The sequence below is a fragment of the Tribolium castaneum genome, chromosome 1 (genome assembly GCF_031307605.1).
Source record: "Tribolium castaneum strain GA2 chromosome 1, icTriCast1.1, whole genome shotgun sequence".
In the NCBI taxonomy this organism is placed as follows: Eukaryota; Metazoa; Arthropoda; class Insecta; order Coleoptera; family Tenebrionidae; genus Tribolium; species Tribolium castaneum.
Genome location: NC_087394.1, coordinates 7,297,725 through 7,325,672, shown reverse-complemented (window position 1 = coordinate 7,325,672; position 27,948 = coordinate 7,297,725). Strand labels below are relative to the sequence as shown.

At 29.8% G+C, this 27,948-nt stretch overlaps 3 protein-coding genes across 5 annotated transcripts in view; 1 reads left to right on the top strand and 2 right to left on the bottom strand.

Moving 5' to 3' along the window:
* Window positions 1-517: 517 nt before the first annotated feature.
* On the bottom strand, window positions 518-7,307 carry LOC656588 (uncharacterized protein). Its single transcript, XM_963109.4, has 6 exons — window positions 7,167-7,307; window positions 7,006-7,116; window positions 6,817-6,962; window positions 6,595-6,772; window positions 883-1,820; window positions 518-831 (listed from the first exon to the last, which is right to left on the bottom strand). Exons 1-6 carry the CDS (start codon window positions 7,245-7,247, stop codon window positions 684-686), a joined length of 1,602 nt encoding a protein of 533 aa, XP_968202.1. The 5' UTR covers window positions 7,248-7,307; the 3' UTR covers window positions 518-683.
* Window positions 7,308-7,526: 219 nt separating this feature from the next.
* On the top strand, window positions 7,527-9,222 carry LOC656674 (uncharacterized protein). 2 transcript variants are annotated; one of them, XM_008193175.3, is made up of 4 exons: window positions 7,527-7,657; window positions 7,701-7,977; window positions 8,413-8,895; window positions 8,943-9,222. In XM_008193175.3, exons 1-4 carry the CDS (start codon window positions 7,570-7,572, stop codon window positions 9,220-9,222), a joined length of 1,128 nt encoding a protein of 375 aa, XP_008191397.1. In that variant the 5' UTR covers window positions 7,527-7,569. The 2 variants fall into 2 exon arrangements, with proteins under 2 accessions (XP_008191397.1, XP_015834050.1); XM_015978564.2 differs by having other exon boundaries at window positions 7,542-7,657; window positions 7,710-7,977.
* A 2,705-nt stretch (window positions 9,223-11,927) lies between these two features.
* LOC656752 (uncharacterized protein) overlaps window positions 11,928-27,948 on the bottom strand; it is a 59,684-nt gene continuing 43,663 nt past the window's right edge. For both annotated transcript variants that reach the window (XM_963259.4, XM_064358923.1), the window contains exons 3-4: window positions 23,059-23,744; window positions 11,928-12,794 (exon numbers count right to left, since the gene is read on the bottom strand). In XM_963259.4, coding sequence (XP_968352.3) covers window positions 12,597-12,794; window positions 23,059-23,744 — 884 coding nt within the window. In that variant the 3' untranslated portion in view covers window positions 11,928-12,596. The remainder of the gene's footprint in view (window positions 12,795-23,058; window positions 23,745-27,948) is intronic.

Genomic DNA, 27,948 nt, shown 5'->3' with positions numbered 1-27,948 from the left:
CAGTTAGATATAAACCTTCAATAAAAATAAACAACACGATATAGTAAAATCAGTGATAGTGACAATATCTAAAAATAAAAATTCAAATTCATTGTTTATGTTTACAAAGAGATGAGTTTAACAACGAATTTGGCAACTTGCGAATGTTAATAACAATTACTTACCGTCTTGTTGAAAGGAGGAAGAGAGAATGAAATAAACATCTTCCACAAATACCAAGAGGTGATGTATTGTTGTACACAAAGTCTCACAACAATTTATTCAAGATAAGAAAGGTTAACAGTTCCGCAGTACATTGTCAATTAACTTTCCTTAAATCAACGACAATATTTACGTGTAAACACAATTTCTCTTCCTTCGAGAACGTAAATTAAATTTGAAGATATTTGATTTATGATAATTTTTATCTACAATCGCTCTAAAAAATATATTATTAAAATTTCGGTCTTTGTGCTCCCTCAGGGTCGTCCACATTCTAATAACTGATTTGATCAAGGTTGAAGCAAAAACACGGAACTTATAACAATTTTCAAATTTATTAAGTTAGTTACATCTAGGATAATAGAGGAATAAATAAGAAATGCATCATTTGGCTCCAGCATCTAATGAAGTGCGTAAAAATGACAAGCTGAAACACTATCACAGTAGGACAAAGAAAATTAATCAAGCTCTTGTAATCCCTCTTAATCGTACTCGTGGCTACTTTCTGGTTGTCCCAACAATGCGTCTTTTTCTTCTTCTGTCACTTCGGTCAAAGTGGAGTGTAGTGGCACTTTGGTAACGCGGGAATTAACTCTACTTAAGCCTTCAGTCGCTCCTGACTCAGTAAGTCTAAAAAATGTGAACACATTAACTGAATTTTTTCCTAAAATAAAAACTTACACTTTGTCCATTTCATCGTCATCTTCGTCGTCACTCAGCGCAAAATATGGATTATGAGCCGCTGGTCGGAACTTGTAAGCAGTTAGGACAAAAAAGACATACGTTGCCATTTCCCTAAACATTTCATCCAACCAGCCGTATTGAAACGGCACTGTTATTTTAAGCAGATAGACAATCATCCGAGTGGAATAAATGTAACAAACGATCATCAAATAAAAATGTTTGAACAGTTTCAACTTCCTTAAATTCATTGCTGCTTTCCCATCAGTCTGAGACGCTTCTTGCAAATGACGAATCGACCAAACCACCGGAAATAAAATACAACCACAGCACAACAAATCCACCAAAATAAAAACATTCCTCCAGGCGACGTGTTCCCGAGCCCCTTCCTCACTCTCCTCCAGGATAATTTCAGCCACATTTGCCAAAACCTGGAGCGGGATAACGGCCATAAAAAGCCGCTTATCACGCGGAGCCAGCACATGTTTGATAAAAGTCCAACCTGTGCCAATTAACACCAAAACTATGAAAAGTAGCGCGCCTTTTAACAAATGCGCCACGTAGAAAAGTACAGCCCAGGTGGCCAAATGCACACCGAGACGTTCAATGTAGTGGTAGTTAACCCCGTGGAAAGCTAGGGAAATTGCTTTGAGGAAAACAAGGACTGCCATCATGTAGTGGATTTTAAAGACAATGTGACGGGATTGGCGCAACAAAAACACCCAAAACATGCCGGAGAGGAGGAACAAAATTGCCATCATTGAGTATAAGGCTGGGAGTGGCATTTCGCCAGCGGACAGAAAGCTGCTCATGTTTTGCTCGACTATTTCGATTGTGAAGTCGACAGAGACTTCGGTTCCGGGTTGGTAGTTCGGACAGCTGTGGAAGTATAAGTTGTACAGTCCTTCTTCGTTCACTGATGCAACGTACAGAGTGAACTGTAAAAATATTTTCGTTAACATTTACACTAAAAAAATTAAAAAAACGAAGCCTAGTTGTTTAAAATAAGTATTAAGATTGTGTTTTTAATATTTAATAGTTATGCAGCGATCTTTTTGTAAATTTGAATTTGGTTATTTTTAACAGCCGATTACGGAGGTGTAGTAAAATCTCGGGCGGATGGTCCGTTGTAGAGAGGTGTCCGCTTATGAGAGGTGGGCAATTTTAAATGAATAATTTTAAGCATCATTTCGTAAACTGCCCACTAAATACTATATTCAAATTTAAAATATGTTTCGTATGGCTTTAATTGTATTTAATTCTTTCAATTTTTTGACCATGTTGTTGTCTGTAAGATTCGGGGATTTTTATTTTTAGGTATATCGTAATATTCAAAATAAAATTATCAAAAATGGAAATTAACAGATTTTTTATAATATTTTTTTACATGACAAATAATTTCAGCTATTTTTTAAAAGTTTTTTAAAAAATATTCAGAAAGCATGAGTTTATTGTGGTTCTAAGGCAAGTTTTCTCTTTATCATTCTCTTTTCTTAGATTTCTCCAAAGCCTTCGATTGCCTAGATCATAACATACTAATAAGTAAATTAAAGAAATATGGCATAAGAGGAATTATGTTAAAGTTGACTTAATAATAGGTATCAGCAGGTCACAATAACAAAAAACAGTACTGGATATACATCAAATAAACTTCTAATTAAACAAGGTGTACCTCAAGGTAGTATACTAGGGCCTTTATTTTTCGTAATTTATATAAACGACCTAAACATTTTAACAGCCTCAGACAACAATAGTGCAGTTAACTTTGCTGATGACACAAACATCTTAATTTCGGGTGAAAATATGACAGATACAATGAAAGAAGCAAAGATATGCATGAATAAGGTAATAAACTGGACTGAAGAAAATAAATTAGTGTTTAATTTTGAAAAAACCTACGGCATTCAGTTTGCAACATGTAATCACAAGAATACAGAGAAACCGAATAAAATTGTAATATCATCTAAAGAAATTGAATTAATAGAGAAAACTAATTTTCTGGGAATATGCATTGACCATAAGTTAAGCTGGACTAATCATATAGATAATTTATTAAAAAAATTAAACTCAGTACATTTTACAATACGTGTTTTAAAAAAATACATTAACATTGAACAACCAAGAATAATATACTTCGCAAATTATCAATCATTACTAAGCTACGGTATAATATTTTGGGGGCAAAGTGGAAAGATGTCAAAAGTATTTGTTGCTCAAAAACAAGTCATGAGAACTATGTTTAACTTAAAATATAATGAAACTTGTAGGAACATCTTTAAAAGCAATAACTTCTTGACAGTAACTGGTTAATACATTTATAGATTACTTTTATTTTTCTTTAAACAGAATCTACTATTTAATGTCACTAACGACCATAAGTACAACACTCGCAAAGTAGACTTACAGTATCCAAGACACAAACTCACGCTGACGGAAAAAAATTCTCATTATGCAGGAATAAAACTATACAATAGTTTACCTGTGCATCTACGCACACCTTGCAATTTAAATTTATTTAAAAAGAAAATATTTGACTACATTTTGGATCTCGAACCATATACTTTAAATGAATTCTATAATAGACAGGTTTTTTGACTTATGTCTTAAAATTGTTTTTATGTTATTGTTATTTCTGTGTATAATACTGACGTTTTTCGTATCAATTTTGTTACTACATCTGTATAAATTGATAGAAATAAAATAAATTATTATTATTATAAAAAAATATTATTATCACAATCGTCTTCATCAATCTTTTTGCCACGTTTTTTTTAAATAAATCATACACTCTTCGATATTTAATGGGTAGTAATAAAGCGATGAGTAATAAGTTCGATTATGATCAGGAAAAAATAATAAATAATCAGTATTTAATTAATTTTTGCACAGTTAAAATAATAAATGATCAGTATTTAATTCATTTTTTCACAGTAAAAAAATTTAAATGACAAGTAAACCACGCACAGTATTTTATTAAAATTTGCCCAGCAAAATAATCGTATATGCACAGTATTTAGTTTCAGTTTGTACAATTTAAATAATAAACACTAGCTGAAAGGTTGGGGAAATGCGGAATTCTACACTCTCTAGTTTTGAGATGCTATTTTTTACTGTGCATTTATTATTTTTACTGTGCATTTACTATTTTTACTGTGCATTTATTATTTTTACTGATCAAAAATACTTGTCGTTTAGATAAATTACTGTGCATTTAATTTGTACCGATATTTAATTCTGGATTTTTGGTAAGAATTTTTGATCCATTTCTACAAGGTCCTTGAAATAAATGTTCGTTCTTTGCACCACTACCACACTTTCGGTCTGTCCGTTGTAAGAGGTAAATTTGTATGATTTTATTTGGCCTTGTCTGCTATACAGAGGGTCCGTTGTGAAGAGGTGTCCGTTATTCGGAAATGTCCATTAACGGAGGTTTTACTGTAGTGGAAGAATCTAGATTCATTGTACTCGGCGCGTGAAAACTTATTGGATACGATAGTTTCATTGATTTTTTTATATTTGCGGTAACTCTTTGCGAGAAAAACAAACGTGTCTTAAATTTTGTAAATTTGAATTTTGGCATTAACTTGGTAATTCAATGCCGATTACGAAGGTAACGCAAAAACTGGCTTCCTTTGTTAAAATAAAGTGAATATTTTTAGTTTTACATTAAACCTTCGCACTTGTTAGATGCCGATTACGTACAAAATTGTTACGATTGTAATCAGCGTGTCAAAATCTATCGGATGCGATAGTTTTAAAACTAGTCAATAGATCTATAAAAGTAAAACTTTTAAAAGAAAACAACTTTTTGGTACTTGTTAGACGCGGATTACGTAGGTATCAAAAATTTTTAGCACTATTGTATAATCAGACTTTTTTCCAGAAATGCTCCTTTATTTAATATTTCTCATTGCAACAATAATTAAAATTATGGATTATTCCCATCATGCTCTGTAAGTGATTCTAAGAGATTTTTTTTGCACTGTCTTACAATCAAAATGTGTTTAACACTACAATAATTATACCTATCAACAACCGAATTTGATGTAAATTTTCTCCAATGTCATGTTTTATTTATTTGTGTATTTATTTATTTATTTGTAAAGACTAAATACCGTTAACAAATTATGATTATTATTATCTATTAACCAGAAGTATACCAAACAAAATAATTATGTTACGCATCAAATTAGCGATATCTAATTAAATGCAAAATTCTTTGCATTTTACACGCCTGACTGTACACTGGAAAAGCATCGCCCTTAATTTTTTGCACTTACAGATAAAGACAAGAATTTAAAAAAGGCATTTTTAGATAAAAAGTCACATTCTGAATTTTATACTAAACTACTACATGTATTCACTTTAGAATTCAGAAACTGTTTACAAAATTAGCGAAATCAGATTTTGAAATAAACGCACTTTGTATTTAATTAAATCATTTGGATATTTGAAAGCAGGATTTCAAAACAAATAATCTTTTTCAGGCTATATATCACGTGTAAATAGTCATGTAAAGATAGGGTAATTAATTATAAACTAAAAAAAATATCAGTGAGGGATCTCCAGTACCTGAACAAAGCCCTCAAAATATCCTGCCTTAACAAAAAAGTATTTTTATAAAATAGACAGAAATATTTAACAACAGTCAACAACATCAAATAACTTTAATTAACAAAATACATAATCGTTTTGCCAAGTTCCTATCATTTTTTTTTAATTCAAAGTAATTTTTTTGAATTTTAACAAGTGATTCAAATGTGTCAAATTGTCCACGTTTTATGATTCTGGATCTCGATCTCTTGCTCAAAACAAGTACATGTTTACGAAAAATTTGGTAAATGCTTTGTAAAATAAAGTAAATGAGTAAAAACATTAAAAAAATTAGCTTTGTACTTTTTAAATCAAGTTTTGGGAACTATTGGGGCAAAGGTTGGCAGCACTGCCACACACTGAGCAGCCATGTTAGTCGCGTTCGGTCGGCGTCGGTTTTGTCATGCGCTTTGTTTTTGTGTTTTTTCTTAAATTATCCCCTTTCGCGTCTAATGATTGTGTTGGACAAAAGACCCTGATATTAATTAGTGCCCAGAAATGAACACAACAAGATTTAGTCCGATACCACAGCCTCCTGTTGCCCAATCCTGCTTGTTTTCCTTTCTCCAATACCAGGTCAGTTTTTCCTTTCATAAAATACTCCAATTCGAAAAAAAATGTCCCAAAACCGATTTCCAAGCAATTAAATTAAAGTTCGAGTGGTATTTTATACCCTATGATTTTTTTTTAATTTGACCCAAGCGTGGGTCGCCATTTTGAAAATTAAAATTAAAACGTTCAAATTGGTTGTTATTTTGTGAATCCGTGTACCAATCTCGTAACCCCAACCCCCAAAAACATGTTTAAAGTGTTTTAAACAATCATTAAACCAGTCCCAATGATCCCGAACAGAAATAAAAAAGATGTGATTTAGGCAACCAAACATACAAGCGTGCGTAACCGCCAACAACCGCGATAATTTTAATCTGAGAAAACAATTTTAAATTCAAATGGTCGACAATCAATAAATTGCAAAAAACATATTACTCGAAAAAAAAATAATGAGAAAGTTGCCTTTCTTATTAGTCATATTTATGATTGGCTTATTGATGTTAATCACTAGGCTTGTAATATTATCAAAAACAACTACGCCTTGAACTTTGATAAACCATTACTTACACTAGCATTGTAGTAAGTCCGTCCTCTAATAACTTCTGCAGTTATGTCAAAGTCTAAGTTACTGCAGTGGTCAGACACGTCTTGCCGTTTTTGTCGATGTGCTGATAACACAGAGGGAACCTCATTCTTATTTTTGTAAATATGTACAAGTTGTTGGTCCTCACATTTAATTTTAAGTCTACAAAGTATCGTAAAGCAACTGAAAAATTCAAGATTACTCACTTTTTGCTTTTAAGATCGAGGATAAAGTAAATTATGGCCACGTCGCTCGCAGTGTTAACAGGCTCTTGCAAAATACAATGTTCTTGGTGACTACCTAGGTACGGGTTCATTGCATCGTTTATTGTACGGTCTAAACTAAATCCAAACTGATTTGAAATAAGTATCACTGTTACACCTACAAGGACCTACCACTGCTGAATCATTTTCAGGCGAAGCTCTGAAATTTTTCAGCTGAACATCCAGGACCCCGCCTTGGTAAAACCCAAATGTGCTTAACGCAATGTACTTTCGTGCATCATTCTTAAATTAGCAAGAGTTACACGAGGATCAATGTTTATCAATCAACTTACTGTGATGTCTAATTTGTGTATTCGCCCCAAACACGAGCCACAACACAATGCTATTACAATAATGTTAAAAAACAGTGCCATTTTGTACGATTTTGGTGTTAAAACATATCAACTTGTGATGTCTAAGATGCCAATTTTTTCTTATACGCATACGTGTAAAGGTGTAAATGTTATAAAACCGGTCATAGTCTGATTCACTGAACTACATAAACAGATTTAGTAAATAATTTCCACAAAAACACATCTAAATAAAAATATCACTCAACTATGAACTTTTTACAGCTGTAATTAATTTGACAAGTGACAAATGTGACTTGCCAACTGGTGAAAAAACAAAATTTCCCTAGACCTGGGGTACAAACATAACCTAAAAATACAAATCAAAAAAAATTCACAGCAAGAAATGAATGTTACCCAATGTCCCAAAGTTCTGTTTATTGAGCCGTTTTATGGGGGCTCCCATAAAGCACTAATAGATACGTTTGCGGAAAGTAAGTGCTACCGTCAAGTTTTTAGCAAAAATAATTTGTGTAGGTTTAACAGATTACGGAGTTATTACTTTGCCTGCAAAGAAATGGCACTGGCGTGCACGTTGTGGTGCTTTAAGTCTACTTGAGTTTATACCACCTGTTACCTCAGAAAAAATACTGTTTTGTAGTTCAGTATTAAATTTAGCTGAATTATTAGGTCTCAGACCTGATTTACAGCCTCTGAAGAAAATTGTCTATTTTCACGAAAATCAGTTAATTTATCCAGTTAGAGATATCAAAGAAAGGGACGTCCAGTACTCATACAATCAAATAGTTACATGGTAATTGTTTTTTGTACTCATAACTTTTAGGTATAGATAACACAGTCGATAGTTTTGTTTATAAACTATCAAAGACAAACAGCCGTTAGTTTTGTTCTGGTTAATTCATTTTAAAAATTCATAAAAACCTCAAATCTAAGATTAAATGTTTTAGCATTTTTTTCATATTTAAAAATTAAAATTTAAGTTTTGACTACGGAGAACTATATCTTAGGAGACGGAACGACACAAAATTGCAGGATTTTCTGAACCCAAAAAAATAGTACGGCAGCGTAAAGATGAGGGCGCTTTGTGCGTTTCGGCGCCAAATCACTACAAAAAAATATTTATTTATTTTGAATAAAATATTGTACCTAACTCTGGTCGTGCTGTAAACACATTGTTCTAGTGGGAATTTGTATTTTCTAAACACGTTAAATAGGTGAACTATTTCAGCATAGCCGCAGATGTTGTTTTGTTCAACTCCTACTTTAATCAGACCTCATTTCTGGAAAACATTAATAAAATCACAAAACTTTTACCCGATCGGAGGCCCAAAGACTTGAAACAGAAAATTGAAAGCAAATGTCAGGTTTTGTATTTTCCGATGGATTTTTGTCACATCTCTCAACTCGACAAAGTATTACAAACAAACGTATTACATATTGTTTGGCCTCACCGGTGGGAGTTTGATAAAGGCCCTGAAGATTTTTTCAGCGTGTTAATGAAACTAAAGGAGGAAAAAATTCCGTTTAAATTATCTATCTTGGGGGAAAATTTTACAGATATTCCTCCGATTTTTACCACGATTAAATTAGTTATGAAGGAGGAAATTGAAAATTTTGGTTATGTGCAGTCTAAATCTGATTATTACAATATTTTGGCTTCGGCTCATGTTGTTGTTTCCACAGCCAAACATGAATTTTTTGGTGTTGCTTTGTAAGACTTTTTTTTGGATTAAAATTTTTCTTATTAGCGTATTTTAGGTTGGAAGCTGTTTATTGTGGCTGTTATCCTCTTGCGCCAAATTTGTTAGTTTATCCGGAAATATATCCTCCGGATTGTTTATATGCAGACCTTGAAGATTTGCAAAATAGATTAAAGGCATTTTGCTTGGATCCGTCTCTAGTTCTTGAGGCTAGAAAACAACTAACTATCGATTTTGACAAATATTCAAGTAAAACAGTTGTGCCAAAGTTTAAACAAATAATAAACAATTTAATATATGTTTTTTATTTTATTCAAAGGAAATTCCTTACAAGTTGATATACAAGATAATAGGAATTGTAATAAATGGTACATCACAATTGAGCTTAAACTGTAAAAATTTGACATATTTAAAACATTGGTCACGCTATTTTAGTTATACAGGGTGTGCCGCCTAAACCCAACATTAGAATTATTGTTACTTCTTATAAAGATATTTATTTGAAATTTTACATACTGCCATAATCTATCATGTCCTGCTCCATAAAAATAATAAAAAAAATCAACACATTCACCTTCATTCTTTTCATTTTAATATAAAGGTCTTTTATTTAATTTTAAGAGACTTTTTATCAGCCCGAATTTTAGCCGTTTACAAAATATTTATCCCTTTATTTAAACCTTTCGAACTAAAATTGAAAGAAAAAGTTGGTTTTCACCTAAAAAATGGGCTTAGATTCTCGAAAGGTGCAGAAATACACAATTTTTGATCAAATTTGGCTTGTTTTTGACCAATTAAAAATTTAAGGAATTAGTTGGGTTTTACCTAAAAATATAGTGAAACGTTAAATAAAGAAACACAATGTTTTTTTAGCGATTTTTGCCAAAAAACTGTAGAATTTAGCTCACAGACGTGCCTAAAGTTTTAAAAAGATAAAAAAGAAGTTAATTGTGTTTCTAGCTGAAAATAATCCTAAAAGAAAATACTAAATGGCTTTCTAAAAAGAGAAAATTAATGATGTTTTTATTGACTTTGGTGATTTTTCGGTTGTTTTAATAAAATCTGTCAAAAAAGTCGAAAATTTAGCCAAATCTTGCCCCAAAAGTGTACTCAGATTCTCAAAAATTGCTAAAATAACCCAAATGCGGAGTTTTAATTGGCTTGGTTTTCACAATATGTAAAAAGTAATTGCATTTTTACATGAAAAATATACTAAAACGCTAAAAAAAGACAAAAGTAATGTGATTTTCGTCAAGTTTGGTGATTTTTCGTTCTATTTTAGCGGAAATTTAACAAAAAACTCGAGAATTTAGATAGAAAACGAGCTATAAATTTTAAAGGATAAAAATAATACCACACTTTTGTACTCTATTTGGTGCTTTTTGGATTACTTTCGATAAACAAATGCAGGTAAACAAAAGTTACTAGTTTTTACCAAAATTTTTCGCAAACAAAATAGTGTTTGGTTAAAGTCGGTTAATTCTTGGCATTTTCTTTGGGCAAAAAATTAAAAAAAGTGTTGCTTTTACATCAAAGACTATACTAAGACGTTCAAAAAAATATAAAAAACATGTTATTTAAGTGATTTCTCAGTCTATCTTTGCGAAATCTAACAAAAAATTCGAAAATTTTGTTAAAAAACGGTCCGACAGTTTTAAAAAAACAAAAATAACACCGCACTTTTGACTTGATTTGGCGGTTTATTGGCTTATTTTCGATAAATAAATGTAGTCAAACAAAACTTGCTGGTTTTTAGCAAAACTTTTCGGAATGAAAATAATTTTTAGTCGATAAATTGTTGTTTTTTTTTACCAAAAAGTTAAAAAAAATTGTTGCACTTTCACCTAACACTTTGCTAAAACTTTAAAAAAGAGAAAAATAATGTTATTAAAGTGATTTCTCGGTCTGTTTTAGCGACATCTGACAAAAGATATTGAAAAATTTGTTTAAAAACGTGCCTAAAGTTTTAAAAATACAAAAATAACGCCGTACTTTTGACTCGATTTGGTGTTTTTGGCTTATCTTTGTTGCAAGTTGCAAGTTTTTAGAAAAAAAATTTGGAAAAAATAGTTTTTGGTTACATTCGAAAAATTGTTGGTTTGTTTTTGATCTAAAAAATAAAAAAATATTCGCGTTTATACCTAAAAATATACTAAAACAAAAAAAGAAAAGCAATATTATTTTGGTGGTTTTTCGGTCTGTTTTAGGAAAATTTGAAAAAAACACTCAAGAACTTAGTTAAAAAACAAGCCTAAAGTTTTAAAAAGACAAAAATAACACCGCACCTTTGACTGGATTTGGCGTCTTTTGGCTTATTTTTGATAAATAAATGTAGTCAAACAAGAGTTGCTAGTTTTTAGCAAAATTTTTCGGAATCAAAATAATTTTTAGTCGGTAAATTGTTGGATTTTTTGACCAAAAGATTAAAAAAATTTTTGCGTTTTCACCTAAGACTATACTAAAACGTTAAAAAAGAAAAAAATAATGTTACTAAAGTGATTTCTCGATCTGTTTTAGCGACATCTGACAAGAAATATTGAGAAATTTGTCAAAAAACGTGCCTAAAGTTTTAAAGATTTAAAAATAACAACGTACTTTTGACTAGATTTGACTAGAGTTTTTTGGCTTATCTTCGTTGCAAGTTTAAAAAAAAATTGGAAATAATAGTTTTTGGTTAAATTCGGACAGTTCTTGGCTTATTTTTGACCCAAAAATTAAAAAATATTTTTTGACTCGACTTGGTGTTTTTTTGAGTGAAACAAATTTTGATTATTTTTAGCAAAAATTTTTGGAAAAAATATTTTATATTCCAAAAGTGTGCTTAAATAAACTCTAGAGGCAATAATAAACAATCTTTGGTTAAACTTTAGTAAGCTTTGCAAAATCATTGCGTTTCTATTTAACAAACGTGTTAGAAAACTTTGTTTTTCTGGTTTTCATTTTATTTTGACGAAATTTTGCTTAAAAAAATAAATTTTTTATAGGGGTGTACAAACTTCAAAATTTGTAATAGAATTGAGTCAAAACAATAATTATAGGTTTCGGATAACATAAAATAAAACAAAAAATACATTAATACAAATCGTTTTATTTTGACCTTCGGAATTCTCCCTTTTTGTCCTCATTTTTTTGTTACATTCTGTATGGAATTTAGACGAACACCTGTACGCTTCAGTACATATTAATCTGAATGAACATTCTGATCAAAATGAAAGTAAGTTGGCAACAATGATAACACTATGAGGTTAATTTAGCAGTAATCAATGTTGCCAACTTAATTTCAAAATAATAGTACCACTTATTTGATCAGAAATTTGATTGAAGTTATGCTATACTTACATCTATAAACTAAGACATATTTTAGTAATAAATAAACCCGTTTCTGGAATTGTTACGTAATGGGCAGTGTTAAGAGTTGTTCAACTTGATGCCCTTCTTATCACAGCTGCTATTTTCGGAAAATCGGGACACCGTAACATTTAAGTATATGATCTCATCAGTGAAAATGAAACCAATACAAAAATATTCGCGGTTTGTTTTCGGAGTGGAGATGTTATTATACCTAGTACATTTACAAGAATTACAAATTTTTAGGCCAACGATTTCAATTATTATAGTCGTGGTTAAGTAGCACCAGGGGTGAGAATAATTGATCTTGTTTTTTATCGAGATTTTATTAGACCAACGTCGCCATTGGTCTGCTGGACTTGTATCAAACGCTGCGGGGGTGCGTGATTGTGGTTGTTGCTGTGGGGGGCGGTGGCTTAACGGTGCCTCTCGCTGGAGTAGCTCCCGATAAGTGAAAAGTTCGAAGTAGCGTGTTACGAAAGTCTTCGGAGAATAAACAGTAGATGTAGAAGGTGATGGAGTAGTTTATTATTTCCAACAAGTTGGCGATAGCGCGAAACACCTGAAACAGATCAATCTTATTGGCAGGGTGTGCTTTGAACTTGAGACTTGATCAATGTGAGACCTTCTATTTATTTACGGTTTGTCTGCGAAAATTTATGGTAGTGTTAATTGCATTAAGCCAGATTTTGTTTTTCAAAACCTTGAATCATCTGATACTATCTGACGAATTAAATTATTTTCATGTTTATTTACTTTCAATCAAACAAAAATGAGAGTTAAATTTATCCATTCATTTCACAGTTTTATTGCTTTGAGAAATAATTTTCTTGCTGCACGAATCAATTCCAAAGATTTGTCAAACAAAAAACGCTAAATTAACACGAAACACGATAAAAAAGATAGATAATTTTTTCAAAACAAAGTGGAAAATTCTTAGATCAGATTTATGATCTAAAATTTATTTATATTTCAACATTTCATAAGTGCATTTTTAAATGAAAAAACTTTTTACTAAATTAGAAACAGCATTTTTTGACTAAAAGTTCACAAAATTCCAAGGATTCTGTTGAAATATTGTAAAAAAAACCGTTATGCTTGTTTCCAACAGAATTTATTATAGTGTTTTCAATAAGAAACTCATTACAATCAACCGAGGAAATTTCAAGATTAAGTCCAAAGTATGCTTGCATTTGCATTTTTTGACTAGAAGTTCACAAAATTCCACAGATCTTGTTGAAATAGTGTAGAAAAAATCCATTATATTTGCTTCCGATAGGTTTATTGTAGCGTTTCTTCTAAGAAACTCATTAAATTTCTCTGAGAAAATTTCAATATTAAGTCCAAAGTATGCTTGTGTTTGCATTTTTTGACCAGAAGTTTACAAAATTCCAAGGATTCTGTTGAAATAGTGTAGAAAAAATCCCATATACGTGCTTCCCACAGATTTATTCTAGCGTTTTTTTATAAGAAATTCATTAAATTCAAACGGGAAAATTTCAAAAGTACTCTTGTATTAGCATTTTTTTGATCAGAAATTTCAAGGATTTTGTTGAAATAATGTAGAAAAAATCCGTGATTTTTGCTTCCGACAGATTTATTGTAGCGGTTTTCATAAGAAACTCATTAAATTTCTTTGAGAAAATTTCAATATTAAATTCAAAGTATGCTTGTGTTTGCATTTTTTGACCAGAAGTTTACAAAATTTCAAGGATTCTGTTGAAATAGTGTAGAAAAAATCCTTTATACTTGCTTCCCACAGATTTATTATAGCGTTTTTTTATAAGAAACTCATTAAATTTCCCTGAGAAAATTTCAAAATTAAGTCCAAAGTATGCTTGTATTTGCATTTTTTGACCCGAAGCTTATAAAATTCCAAGGATTCTGTTGAAATAGTGTAGAAAAAATCCTTTATACTTGCTTCCGACAGATTTATTGTAGCGGTTTTCATAAGAAACTCATTAAATTTTTCTGAGAAAATTTCAATATTACATTCAAAGTATGCTTGTGTTTGCATTTTTTGACCAGAAGTTTACAAAATTTCAAGGATTCTGTTGAAATAGTGTAGAAAAAATCCTTTATACTTACTTCCCACAGATTTATTATAGCGTTTTTTATAAGAAACTCATTAAATTCAACCGAGAAAATCTCAAAATTAAGTCCAAAGTATGCTTGTATTTGCATTTTTTGACCAGAAGTTTATAAAATTCCAAGGATTCTGTTGAAATAGTGTAGAAAAAAATGCGTGATTCTAGCTTCCAACAGTTTTATCATAACGTTTTTTATAAGAAACTTATTAAATTCAACCGAGAAAATTTTAAAAGTACGCTTGTATTAGCACTTTTTGATCAGAAGTTCACAAAATTCCAAGGATTCTCATTAAATTCAAACGAGAAAAAAAGTACTCTTGTATTAGCATTTTTTTGACCAGAAATTTCAAGGATTCTTTTAAAATAATGTAGAGAAACACCGTGATTCTTGCTTCCGACAGATTTATTGTAATGTTTTTCATTAAATTCAACCGAGAAAATTGTAAAATGAAGTCCAAAGTACGCTTGTATTAACATTTTTCGACCAATTGTTCACAAAATTCCAAGGATTCTATTTAATTAGTGTAGAAAAAAATTATTATTATATTATATTATTATACTTGCTTCCGACAGATTTATTATTGCATTTTTCATATCAAACTCATTAAATTCAACCGAGAAAATTTCAAAATTAAGTCCAAAATAAGCTTGTATCGCTAAACTATGAAATGTACCTACTCCTATAATTTATTCATTTTCAATTTTCAATGAAACACCAAGTAATAATAATAAAAATAACTGATTTTTTGTTTGTTGTTAGACGGTTTAGTAATTATTACACTTTTGTACTCGTACTTTGATTATTTACATATTTTCTAAATGTGACAAAGTGTTTTTTTTCTAACTTATTGCTCTAAAATATATTAGAAATTATAACATTTATAACTTTCAGCTAAGGCAGTGTAAACTAAGTGTAATTTTTTGTCATATCGCACACATGTAGATATTTGTGAGAACCGCTTAAATTCTATACTTTTCCGAATTTTTAGATTCTTTATCTCAAGTAAATCTTCAATTTGAGTCTTTACTTTTGCAACAGTAAAATAAATATTAATCAATAAAATAATAGTATCTTGTTTTTTTGAAAATTTAAACTATGTCTTAAAATTTAAGGTGTTATCTCAATATTTTAGCTCTTCTCTAAAAGAGTTTTTTTTAATTAAGATTTTTATTTTTAAAAATCTTATTTATTTCTGCCACTGAGACTATTTTATTATTTTTCTAATCTTTTTACAATTTATTGCCTTAGTGTGCTCAGAAAAATAAGCATGAAAAATTCGAAATCAATGGATTAAATCAAATTGCATGATTTTGAGAAACATAAAAACAATAAGTTCAGTAGTTATTGGAAACGTTTGAGAAACTGGAAAAAATATTACAAATTACATTAAAAACTTTGGTTTCTCTTTATTTATTCTTTAATTTGTTTCCTATTGTCATTTTCAATTTTTTTCTGGACATGTATAACAGAATTCAAAATTACTAGAAACAATCAGATTATATTTTTATCACGAATATGTAAAATTTCGAAAATATTTTTTTATTAGTGTTGACAATTTATTTTTTTTATGAATGGTAAGATTTCATTTTTATGTATTAATACTAATCTGTTGACAATATAATAGCCAGTAATTTCATTTTTGTGCACTAAATTTTTCTTTTAAAATCTGCACCTAAATAAAAGGAACATTTATTTGTTACGCAAAATTTTTTTACTGTATTAATAGAGCAGTGACAGTTGTGCAACGACAATCTTCCGGAAAATCGCCCTTTAGGGATTGTGCTCCTGTACAGAATTAATTACGCCATGCTTCAAATGAATTTCCGATTAGTGTGTGGCATGTGATTCTGAATATAAATTGGTATCATTTAATAATAGTATACAGACAGAAGATTAATTTTAATATCAGTAATTAATTAAAAGGCACTACATTATTTTTATAAATTAGTTGATTGGAGTTCAATAAAAATCACCAAAACACCAAAATAGTTTTCAATAATCTTTTGAGAAGCATAAAATAGATGCTTGCAATTTTTGGAGAAGAATTTAAGTAAATACATAATTATTTTAAAAAAAGCCAGAAAATCGCAGCTATAGATTTCCAAACCCTTCAAAATCCCAAGTTACTAATTAAAATAAAATGTTAAGTCTCCAAGGCGTATTAAATAGAGAGTATAAATTTAAATTTACAAAGTGAGCAAATCCGTTTCGGGCATAACTTGACCCAAACTGTTAGAAACTTCTTTAATTTTTTTAATTAGAAAAGTTCTGTCTTTGTTATACTTTTGGGCCAGCAGTTTTAGAAAATGTGTTCATTGGTTGAATTATAAACACTACAATCTCCATCATAGAATTTCAAACAGTGCAGTTTTTGACCCGAAAAAAGAAAATCATTTTTATAATTTTTTACATGTCGATGGTACAATATATCACAGCCTCCTTGGATGTCAGCTTTAATTATTCCATTTTATTAAAGTGGAAAAACATTTTATTAATTGCCCTGGGACTCGGTGGATAAGCAATCATAATAATAAAGATTAATGAACCTTTTTAGCAGAAATGAAAAAAAATGTTTATGAATAATTTATACTTTTGAATAGGCCTAATTCGGAGAGATTATAAATTATTATGATTTGTGCCCTCCAGTCGGCAACAAATTTGAAGTCATAATTCGTAATCTTGAGGATCAAATTCAAGCCATCGCGTGAAAAATTTGTCATAACGAATAAGATTCTAAAATTAATTTGGTGATAATGAACTATCTAAAGACTGAAGATGTGAGACTAATAATAAGAGTACAGCAAGTAATATAGAGATTATTGACCAGAGATTTGACGGAAGTGCTTACTATAATTCTTATTTTATGATATTATGATACCGTTTAGTGTTATGAGGTGGGAAAAGTCCGCAAATGGGTAAAAATAAATGTCAAAAATAAACCTCAATATCGGTTGGTAGGCCTAAAAATTTTATTTCGTTTTTATCATCCAATCAAGAACGTAATTAGTTTGGATGAGAGACATACATAGGTGTCCCATTATTATTATTTGGGACATTGAAATTAAATTCGTTTCGATTTTATTGATAAATGAATGCGCACAACGTATGTTCTTATTTATTAAGTACAATGTGTTTTTAAATGATTCTCATCTAGTTAACTTTGAAATTTGTGCCGCTTTGCTCAGTTGAATTATCTGTCAATAAATGTCAAAACTGTCAGTTGTAAAAATTACAAATTGTCAATTAATTAATTTTAAAAATTCCGTAAAAATGCAATTAAATTGTTACACTGTACAAGAAAACGTTAATATTGTCAAAGCTTTTTTCTAAATTGGAGTGTTAATAAATGTAGAATGGTAATATAGTCATTAATTCTATCAACCGGTATTTCTGATTTTACAAGGGAAATTCACAGACCACTAGATGAGAATCATTTAAAAACACATTGTACTATGAGGAGGCAAAACAAGATACACAATAACCTGGTTTCTTGTGTTCAAAAATGTAATGCGTTGGAATAAAAATGAGGGTGCTTGGAGTATTAAACGACAAACATGAGTAAAAATGATAAAAAATCAAAATCTGCGTTCTGGTCCATATTTTGTAAAACGATTTAAATGCGGTTAAATTCACCTATAAGAAAAATGAAAAACAAGGAAAGTTGTTGAAAATTAAATTTTCTACAAAGACGAACATTAACCGCCCAAGTTTAAGCAACGTAGAGTGATATATGGTCTTGCAGACTTATTTGAAGAAAGTTTAGTTCTCCACTGTTTTGTTCCTTATTACACTTTTTTAGATTTTCAATTACGCAACATTTTAAAAGACACACACAAAAGCGAGCGAACACAATTGGTAAAATCTTGTTTTTTTACATGGTGTTTAAATGACTTCGTACAGTACATTAATGATCTTTAAATGCTAAAGTATTTAAACATTTTTATACAAAATTAATAGTAGTTAATTTCTTGCATCTCCTACAATAATTATTTTTAAGAATAAAGGGGTTTTTTAGAAATGAGCCACAATAAAAAATATGTTTTTTAAAGCAATCTCCCATATTTTATTGCATTTTTGGACGTAGCATTTAATATTGCTTAATTTTTCAATAACGTACAAGTTGTTATATTTTTTTTTTGATAAAACAAATTGTATTATTAATTATTACAAAAACTAAGAATACTGGAAAAATAAGGTTTTCTCTATTTAAAAAAAAGGAAAGTTCTAAGCTACTAAATATGTTTAATGCATTGAAATTATTATCGTAACAAAATGAATAAGTTTGTTTTAAGTCTGTTCTGTTTCTGGTTCTCTGAAATTACTAAATTGTCTTAAATAACATGTCGAAACAAATTTGACTAAATGTTAATTTTAGAAACAATGTGGAGCATTTATTGCGCATTTTCATCATTTTTGGGGGTTTTACGAGGGATTTGAGCATCTGCCATATATATTAAAATTTCACTAAAGTTAAAAAGTTAAATATCTTTTATACAATAGTAAGATACAGTAGTCACATTATTAGCGCTTTTATAGAAAGACAATTTAAAAGGTTTTTTAAGCCAAAAAAATTAGAAATAATAAGTTATTTAACTTTTAAAAGACATTTCTTTTTTTGTAATTTTTCCACTGCGACTCTCTTACAAAATATAAAGTTGTAAAACTCATAATTTGTTCTTTTAAGCTCTCAATTTAATTTTGTATTATTCTAGATTTAGATGTAATCCAAAAAATGAGAAAACATAGGGTATTTTAGTAAAATAACTAGGTTTTTATTGTAGGTCAATTTCGAAACACTTCTTGAAAATATTTTTAAGTGATTCAGGAAGTTATTGGCCTGAAACTTTTAATTAAATGTCTAAATAAATAATAAACCAAATTTTAATTTTATTAACAATACAAATTATTCAGTGACCATTGTTTTTACAAAAATCATAATACCCAAATCATAATAAACCATAATATCTGCACCACGGATAATTTTTTGGGGTTTATGGGATATGAGCTCCTGCCATAATATTAATAAAATTTCAGTGAAGTTAAAAATGTGTAATATTAATAAGAGTCACTTAACTAATAGTGCTTTTATAGAACGACGTATTAAACAACTTTGTATGCAAAAAAAGATTAGAAATGTTGACTTATTAAACTATTAAGCGACATTTTCATTTTTGTAACGTTTTGACGGTAACTCTCCAAAAAAAATATTGAGGTAGTAGGTAAACTTCATACTTTCTTTTTTAAACTGACTTAATTTTTTTATTATTTCGGTATAATCATTTAAGCTTATCGCCCATCCAAGAAAATTGCGACTTCTAATAAATTACAATTTTTGAAATTTTACACACATGACTGTACATTGATAAGGACCACTCCCAATTTTTATGAATACATATTTTTTTAATAAATAAAGCCGGAGCAGTTTTGTAAGTTTTTTGGCTGTAACATGTTTAATTCAACTATAAAGTTTTTACCTTGGTATCAAAATTACAAATTTTTACATGTTTGATTAAATAATCGTGTTTTTTTTTATTTAAACGCAAATCAGACGTGTGATATATTAGGAAACGGTATAAATTGCCAACAAAGGGGTTACTTATCAGTAGCCGACCTTTTAGAAGCCCCTTATTTACAGCCTCGCAATAAAATTGACAAAGACTGATACCTGCATTTAAATAGCCCAACGAAATCTTCTACAATCTTACCATAATAATTACTGTTTACTTTCTCACCTAAATTTACGATGCCACAAGTAGCAGCTCATAAATAAAAATATTTTCTTAAGTTAAGTTTAATTCAAAATCTGACTGCTATTTTTTTTCGCTAATTTCGTAAACAATTTGTAAACATAATTCAGAATTTGACTTTCTGGTCGAAAATTACTTTTTTATTTTTCTCTTTGTCTGTAAATAAAGTAAATGAAGTAGGTAAAATCAGCTGTGTCAATTTTCAAGAATTTTTATTTAAATAGAAATCGCCGAATAAAAATATTAATATTAGCAACAATGCGCATAATGTAATTAGCATCGTTTTTACTGTAAACCATATCAACTCCACCATGGATCATCTTTTAAGGGTTTTACGGGATTTGAGCATCTGCCATAAATATTAAAATTTCAGTGAAGTTAAAAAGTTAATTATGTTTTATGTAATAAAAAGAGACACTTAAGTGTTAGTGCCTTTGTAGAAAGACAAATAAAAGCCGTTTAATGCAAAAAATAGAAATGATAAATTATTTTTAACTTCTCAACTGCAACTCTCCAAAAAATATAAAGTAGTCAAGCCCATACTTTCTTCTTTTTATTTAATTATTCATTCATTTAATTTTTTAGTATTCTTGCTTTTGGTATAACTTATGAATAAAAAGGTATAGGATATTTCATTTATAACAAAAATTTTGTATTATAACTTATTTCTGAAAATAGTAGGTGATTCAAGAGGTTCGTATCAATATATTTATTGAAATATGTATTTTATTGTTTAATAATATTTGTCACTAATACTTTACAAACTCGCCGGTACGGCAGAGCTCAATTTTGTTCAAAGTAAAAATGACGAAAGTATTTCTGTCATTCTGTCAAAGGTAAAATGAGCCTGAGCACCGTCAAAGTATCCAAAGCTTTTAGTGTTCTTTTACTTCTTTTAATAATCACCAACATTACAATTAGTTACATTATGTGCAACATGAAAGTGTCTAAATAAAACAAAGTTTAAAAACCCGACACACCAAACCTTTATTTGAAACAATAGAGGTTTGGTGTGTCGGGTTTTTAAACTTTGTTTTATTTATTTTCCACGCCAAGAAAATTCAACAAGAAGTATGAAAGTGTCTAAAATTAAATTTTGAAAATATTTTTAAAAATTTATAGTAACACACTGTACGAGTATTTTAAGATCACAAGCATAATTATAATTGCATATTAATTTTTTTCTGCACCAATACTGCCAACACCTAAATACCGGGTGCTCAAAAACCGACGCAGCAACTCAATGGAATGTGGTAAAGAATTGCTTACATATAAAGGTAAAAATATTTAAAAAATCTTTGCATTAAAGTTATTAATAAATAACGAATTTTAAATAAATGATATGTGGCAACGTTGTCTAACAGTCGTGATCGCAATAGAATTTGAGCAACAATAAAAATAAATTATTTTTTAAACGATTTCCTAGGAAATAATTCCCAGCGTTGGCACATCTACAAACTGTGATTTTTTGATAAATTTATTTTTTTTTTAATTAAAAAAACTGCTAAAGTCTGAGGGGAAATTTAAAAATAGTTATTCATTATTGTGTTAGGGAACGATTACTTAGTGTGAAACATAAAAACATTAAAAAATAATGAAAACTGAAGAAGTTAACAAAATAAGTTTGTAGCTCCAGATTTTTTAAAATAAATAACTAATTTTAGGTAAATGATGTGTGGCAACGTTGTCTAACAGTCATGATCGCAAAAGAATTTGAGCAATTCAGAAATAAAATTAACTAGACGCCCTCTAGTGATGACTTTTGAACTATGTCGAAAACAGTAAAGAAATTTTCGTAATTCCACATTTAACTAACATTTAATGAATTGTTCAACAATTTTGCGTGTATAGTGTTAATTACTTACAATAGAAAGAATCACTTTAAAAGTACGTGGTGGTAAATACTAGCTTTGATTTTGGTTCTGTAGTTTTTCGTGGTATAAAGTGTTTATTGTTGGAACTTGAAAGTGGATAAAAAGTAAAAAATATTTAAATTTTCATTACAAAGTGTTATCAAACAGTTGTCTAATTAAAGATTATAAGTAATGGATCACAGCGAACACAAAGTTTGGCTCAAGAAACCAATAAATTAGTGAAGTGTTATGAATTTTAGGTTAGAATTTTCCACTGAAAAAATCATGAAATGCTGCGGTAAATCTATAAAACTACAATAAAGATTAACAACTGTTGATACATTTAAACGTAAATTATGCCAAAAGGTAGGCTTTTCAATGACTTTGTAATAATTTTCCAATAAAGAAAGTGAACCAAACAGTCATTCGTTATTCGTGTTTTCCTCGTCATCTCTCATTTGTCAACATAAGTCTCTTGCATCAAAGATACAATAATCATTCCGCATAGGCAATGCAATAATTGTGAAGCCCCAAAATTCGTACAACGCTCAAAATATCCGAATAAACATTTTCCCGCCATTTATGGTTACTGTTTTCGACCTAGCTCAGTGGCGCCTCCAACGGTAATTTTACTTCCGAATAATAAAAATAAATTATTTTTGAAACGGTTTCCTAGGAAATAATTCTCAGTGTTGGCACATCTACACATTGTGATTTTTTAGATGAATTTTAATTTTTTTAATTAAAAAAACTGCTGAAATCTGATAGTAAACTTTAAAATAATTATTCATCGGTTTGTTACGGAACGATTACCTGGTATGAAACATGAAAATATAAAAAAATAATGAAAACTAAAGAAGTTAACACAATAAGTTTGTAGTTCCAGATTTTTTAAAATATGACTTTAGGAATTTTTTCAACATTTTTCTCGTAATCTGCACTTGCTTCTCAACAACGTACCACTGAGTTGGTGCACCAGTTTTTGAACACTCTGTATAGTCCTAGATTGTTGAATATTTTTATGGTGAACAATTTTTGCTAATTTTGCTGATCTTTGACCAAATTATGTTTGATATATTTGATTATATTTGACTTGGGGACAATTTTATTAATTAAACGAAATTATGGTTCCTACCTGATAAGGATATTTGGTTAAATTATTCTGCGACAATGTGACATTGAGAATAACCATCGGTGTAATGCAGACTAGAAATAAAATACTCGTAGACCCCAACAACAAAACCAATCTGCGTTCTTCTGCAAACTTCCTTGGGTCCTCTTCCCCCGAAGTAGTCCTACTCAGCGTCATCCTTCTCCTTTTTTCGCACGACTTCCGATAAACAATCAAAATCCTGAGATTGAGTGCCGCCAATAAAATAATCGGTATCACTTTAAAAATGAACTCCAACAGCACCTTGTAAATGCTATACAGTGGATGTTCTACCAGACTGGTCAGTTCTTGTCTTTGGTAGATAATGACGCTGTCGGGCAATAACCGACATATGGTGACTTTACTGCGAAAAGCGGCGGGGAAGTACAGGATAAACGTAACGATCGGGATAAGAACCACCGCACGTCGGGGAGAGCCCAAGATGGGCCGAGCGTGTCCTGGATGGCACACGCTGACGTAACGCTCCAAGGTGAGGGCGAGCAGCATCAGCACCCCCACACCCAAACAGGCGTTCCCCAAGAACAATTCCAAGTGTGCGAAATAGAATGCTGAAAGCGGCTGCTCCCAGTGACCCTGCTCGCGATGGACCAGCACTCGCCAGGCGAATGGCAATGCGAACAGGATGGCCAACAAAGCCGCTGCTGAATAGCCTGTAATAAGGACATTCTTTATAAGAGATAAATCAATTTAAGGACGATTTAGGGAGGATTTGAGTGGCTTATTTGCGGCACGCTTCACTACGTACTAATGGCAATAATGCTTAGTTGGCTTAATTGGTCAACTTTGGATGGTTATCAATAAAACTACAAACTAAAGCTTCGAACTGAAACTTCTTGTACTTAAATTTAATATACAACATAAATACTCTTCTTTTCTTCTAAAAAGTTCTAATGTGTTAAAAAAGCGTTCTCCGTTGTCAACGAGTCATGGCAAACTTTAAGAAGAAACATAATTTTAGAGGGCGATGAATGCAAAAGCCACATTACAACACATTAACTAGTTAATTAATAATTAAAAGTGGGCTCAAATTGTTGTTATTTCTTGTTTGAAATTAATACTTGAGAAAAGTTCTACTCGATTTAAATTCATACGTGCTAATTAAATCAATGTTAGTTTATGTTCTTAAATAAACATCATATTCCATATCGAGCATAAGTCTACAGGTGTTCGTTTTTTATCGTTTTTCATCGTTTATTATAAGAAATACGAGTTTAGTTAAATTAGTGCAAAGTGTCATTTCTAGCTTTTGGAATATTGAGAAAAATAAAAAAATCGTAATTTTGGTTTTTATTTTTTTAAGCGAAAATCAAATGAGCTATAAGTTTTCATGTAGAACGTACTTTTGAGGTAATTTTGGTTTTTATTTTTTAAGCGAAAATCAAAAGAGCTATAAGTTTTCAAGTAGAACGTACTTTTGAGGTACTTTATAAAATCTAAATCTGTCATCGTTTTTCTCATGGCGTTCTTGATGTTAGAGTTACAACACTCAACTTTGGTTTTTCTAATGAACGCCATATTTGACCTTTTTGAAGTCATTTGTTCCTGATTACAGTGATGAATCATAAGATATGATCGAATCTTACATACTGATTAAATTAAAGAAAAAAGCGTTTTTGCAAAGAGTGCTTTGGAAATAAACGCCAAAAATTTAGTTAACAAACAAAATTTTGACAGTTCTATTTAATATGTCAGCAGAATTAAAACTTTATCTTTTGTTTAGCTCATCATGTCCAGATTCAAATTCAATCAAATCTCCAATTCGGAAATAAAATTAACTAGACGCCCTCTGGTGATGACTTTTGAACTATGTCGAAAACAGTAAAGAAATTTTCGTAATGCCACATTTAACTGACATTTAATGAATTGTTCAACAATTTTGCGTGTATAGTGTTAATTACTTACAATAGAAAGAATTACTTTAAAGGTACGTGGTGGTAAATGCTAGCGTTGACTTTGGTTCTGTGGTTTTAAGTGGTATAAAGTGTTTATTGTTGGAATTTGAAAGTGGATAAAAAGTGAAAAAGATTTAAATTTTCATTACAAAGTGTTATCAAACAGTTGTCTGATTAAAGACTATAAGTAATGGATCACAGCGAACATAAACTTGGGCTCAAGAAACCAATAAATTAGTGAAGTTTGTGGATTTTAGGTTAGAATTTTTCCACTGATAAAATCATGAAATACTTCGATAAATCAACAAAACTACAATTAAGATTAACAACTGCTAATACACTTAAACGTAAATTATGCCAAAAGGTAGGCTTTTCAATGTCTTTGTAATAATTTTCCAATAAAGAAAGTGAACCAAACAGTCATTCGTTATTCGTGTTTTCCTCGTCATCTCTAATTTGTCAACATTCGTTTCTTCCACCAAAGATACAACAGTCATTCCGCATAGGCAATACAATAATTGTGAAGGCTCAAAATTCGTACAACGCTCAAAATATCCGAATAAACATTTTCCCGCCATTTATGTTTACTGTTTTCGACCTAGCTCAGTGGCGCCCCCAACGGTAACTTTACCTCCGAATATCTAGTTTGTTTAACAACAAAATTGTTTGGCATTTTTTCCAAAGCACTCTTCGCAAAAATGCTTTTTTCTCTATTTTGATCAGCATGTAAGATTTGATCATATCATGTGACACATTAATTATAAGAACAACCAAAGTTGAGTGTTGTAACTCTGACATCAAGAACGTCTTGAAAAATACGATGACATATTTAGATTCCTTGTAACAAAGTGTCTTAGTTAAAAAAGTCTAATTCTTTTAGTTTTTGTTTGAAAAAATAAAAACGAATATTACAAATTTCCGTTTTTTTTTTAATATTTCAAATTTTCTAGCAGATAATTGTTTAACACAAGAATGCGCAACTTTGCCCTAATTTAACAGACCTCGTATCTGTACAGCGTGCTCAAAAACTGGCGCACCAACTCAGTGGTGTGTGGTAGAGAATTGCTTACATATAAAGGTAAAAATAGTAAAAAAATTCCTTGTATTAAAATTATGGATAAATAACTAATTTTAGGTAAATGATATGTGGCAACGTTGTCTAACAGTCATGATCGCAATAGAATTTGAGTAACAATAAAAATAAATTATTTTTGAAACGGTTTCCTAGGAAATAATCCCCAGTGTTGGCACATCTACACATTGTGATTTTTTGGATGGATTTTAATTTTTTTTAATTAAAAAAACTGCTAAAATCTGATAGTAAATTTTAAAATAATTATTTATCGTTTTGTTAAGGAACGATTACCTGGTATGAAACATAAAAACATAAAAAAATAATGAAAACTAAAGAAGTTAACATAATAAGTTGGTAGCTCCAGATTTTTTAAAATATGACTATAGGAATTTTTTCAACATTTTTCCCGTAATCTGCACTTGCTTCTCAATAACGTACCACTGAGTTGGTGCGCCAGTTTTTGAGCACCCTGTATAATACTGAGATTCCCATAGTGCATTTCGTAATACGGACACCCTGTATATCTCCTTGTAGAACTTAAAAAAAGTTCTACCAAATTTATAAATAGATTCACTGTAAATATATAGGTGCGAATGTAATTAATGTTCTTAACATCAACATATCACATTCCATATCGAGTGCGATATTATATCGTTTTGTCTTATTTTATTCAATACAAATGCAACAAAAATAAATATTAATCATTTTAAAAAACGAAGTATAAATGTCCAGTGCAAATAACATTAATATGACACGTGAAACAATGTAAAAAAATAATTAATTAATATTTACTATAACGAATTATACACGGTGGTTTTTTAAAAACGACAGATGCTTTAGAATTTTTTTATGACCCAATTTCAGAAAATACAAATTAAATGGCTCTTGATGTCGTACAAGCTGATGCTTTTACGATTTTTTCCTAATGTGTGATAGTTTCTTGTTTTAAATTCGAACCTACGTTTTCTTCCTATAATTTGGAAAATATTATTTTTTTGATTCAAACATGTGCAACATGTTCTATTTATACCAAGAATTATTATTTTTAAAAAAATAATTTGATTTGAAAAAATAAAACTTATAAAATCAAATAAGATAATAACATTATTGTTTGGTCAAATTTTTTTTAAATACTTACAACACATCTGTTAATTAGCGTTTTTTCTAAACTTTAGTTGTTACAGTTGCTATAAATTATTCATGCACTTTAAAAAGTTTACAGCTAATGTAATTTATAGTTTTAATGTGAGATCTAATCATTAATAACTGGTTTACATTTTTATCAACCTTATTTAAAAAAATGCGACGTTGGCATTTTTATAGTTTTGAAATAGCTAATATTAAGTAATTGAAATCATCATCTTAAAAAATAGTTGTAACAAAATTCTTTTTAACGTCAACAATTTTTATTGAAACCTAATTCTTTCAACTTTTATTAAATTTGTTACAACTTTATTATTTTTTTACACAAATATTTTTGGTAGAACAAATTGCATATGTTTGTAGTAAAAATCTATGTCTTTCAAATTATGAAGCGAAAAATATGGGTTTTGATTAAAAAAAGAAAGTTGAATTTAGTTCAAAAACATTGCTACGATATTTAGAAAAAAATGATAAGCATCCATCTACACTACACTAAAAGCGATTTAATATAGTTTTTTAATTTTTGAAATCGCATCATAAATAAATACTCTACAGCACCTGCTACCCTATAGAAAAATTTATATTACTTAGAGAAAAAAATTTCTAATAAAACACGCTGATTTCTGTGTGAGTGTGACAATTAATTTTTGAAATACAATTAAAAATACTTTTAGAAAAGTCACCAATTTACAAAAGCCAATTCTTAATTTACATTTCAGAACCTACTTTCTAAAAATGAAAATA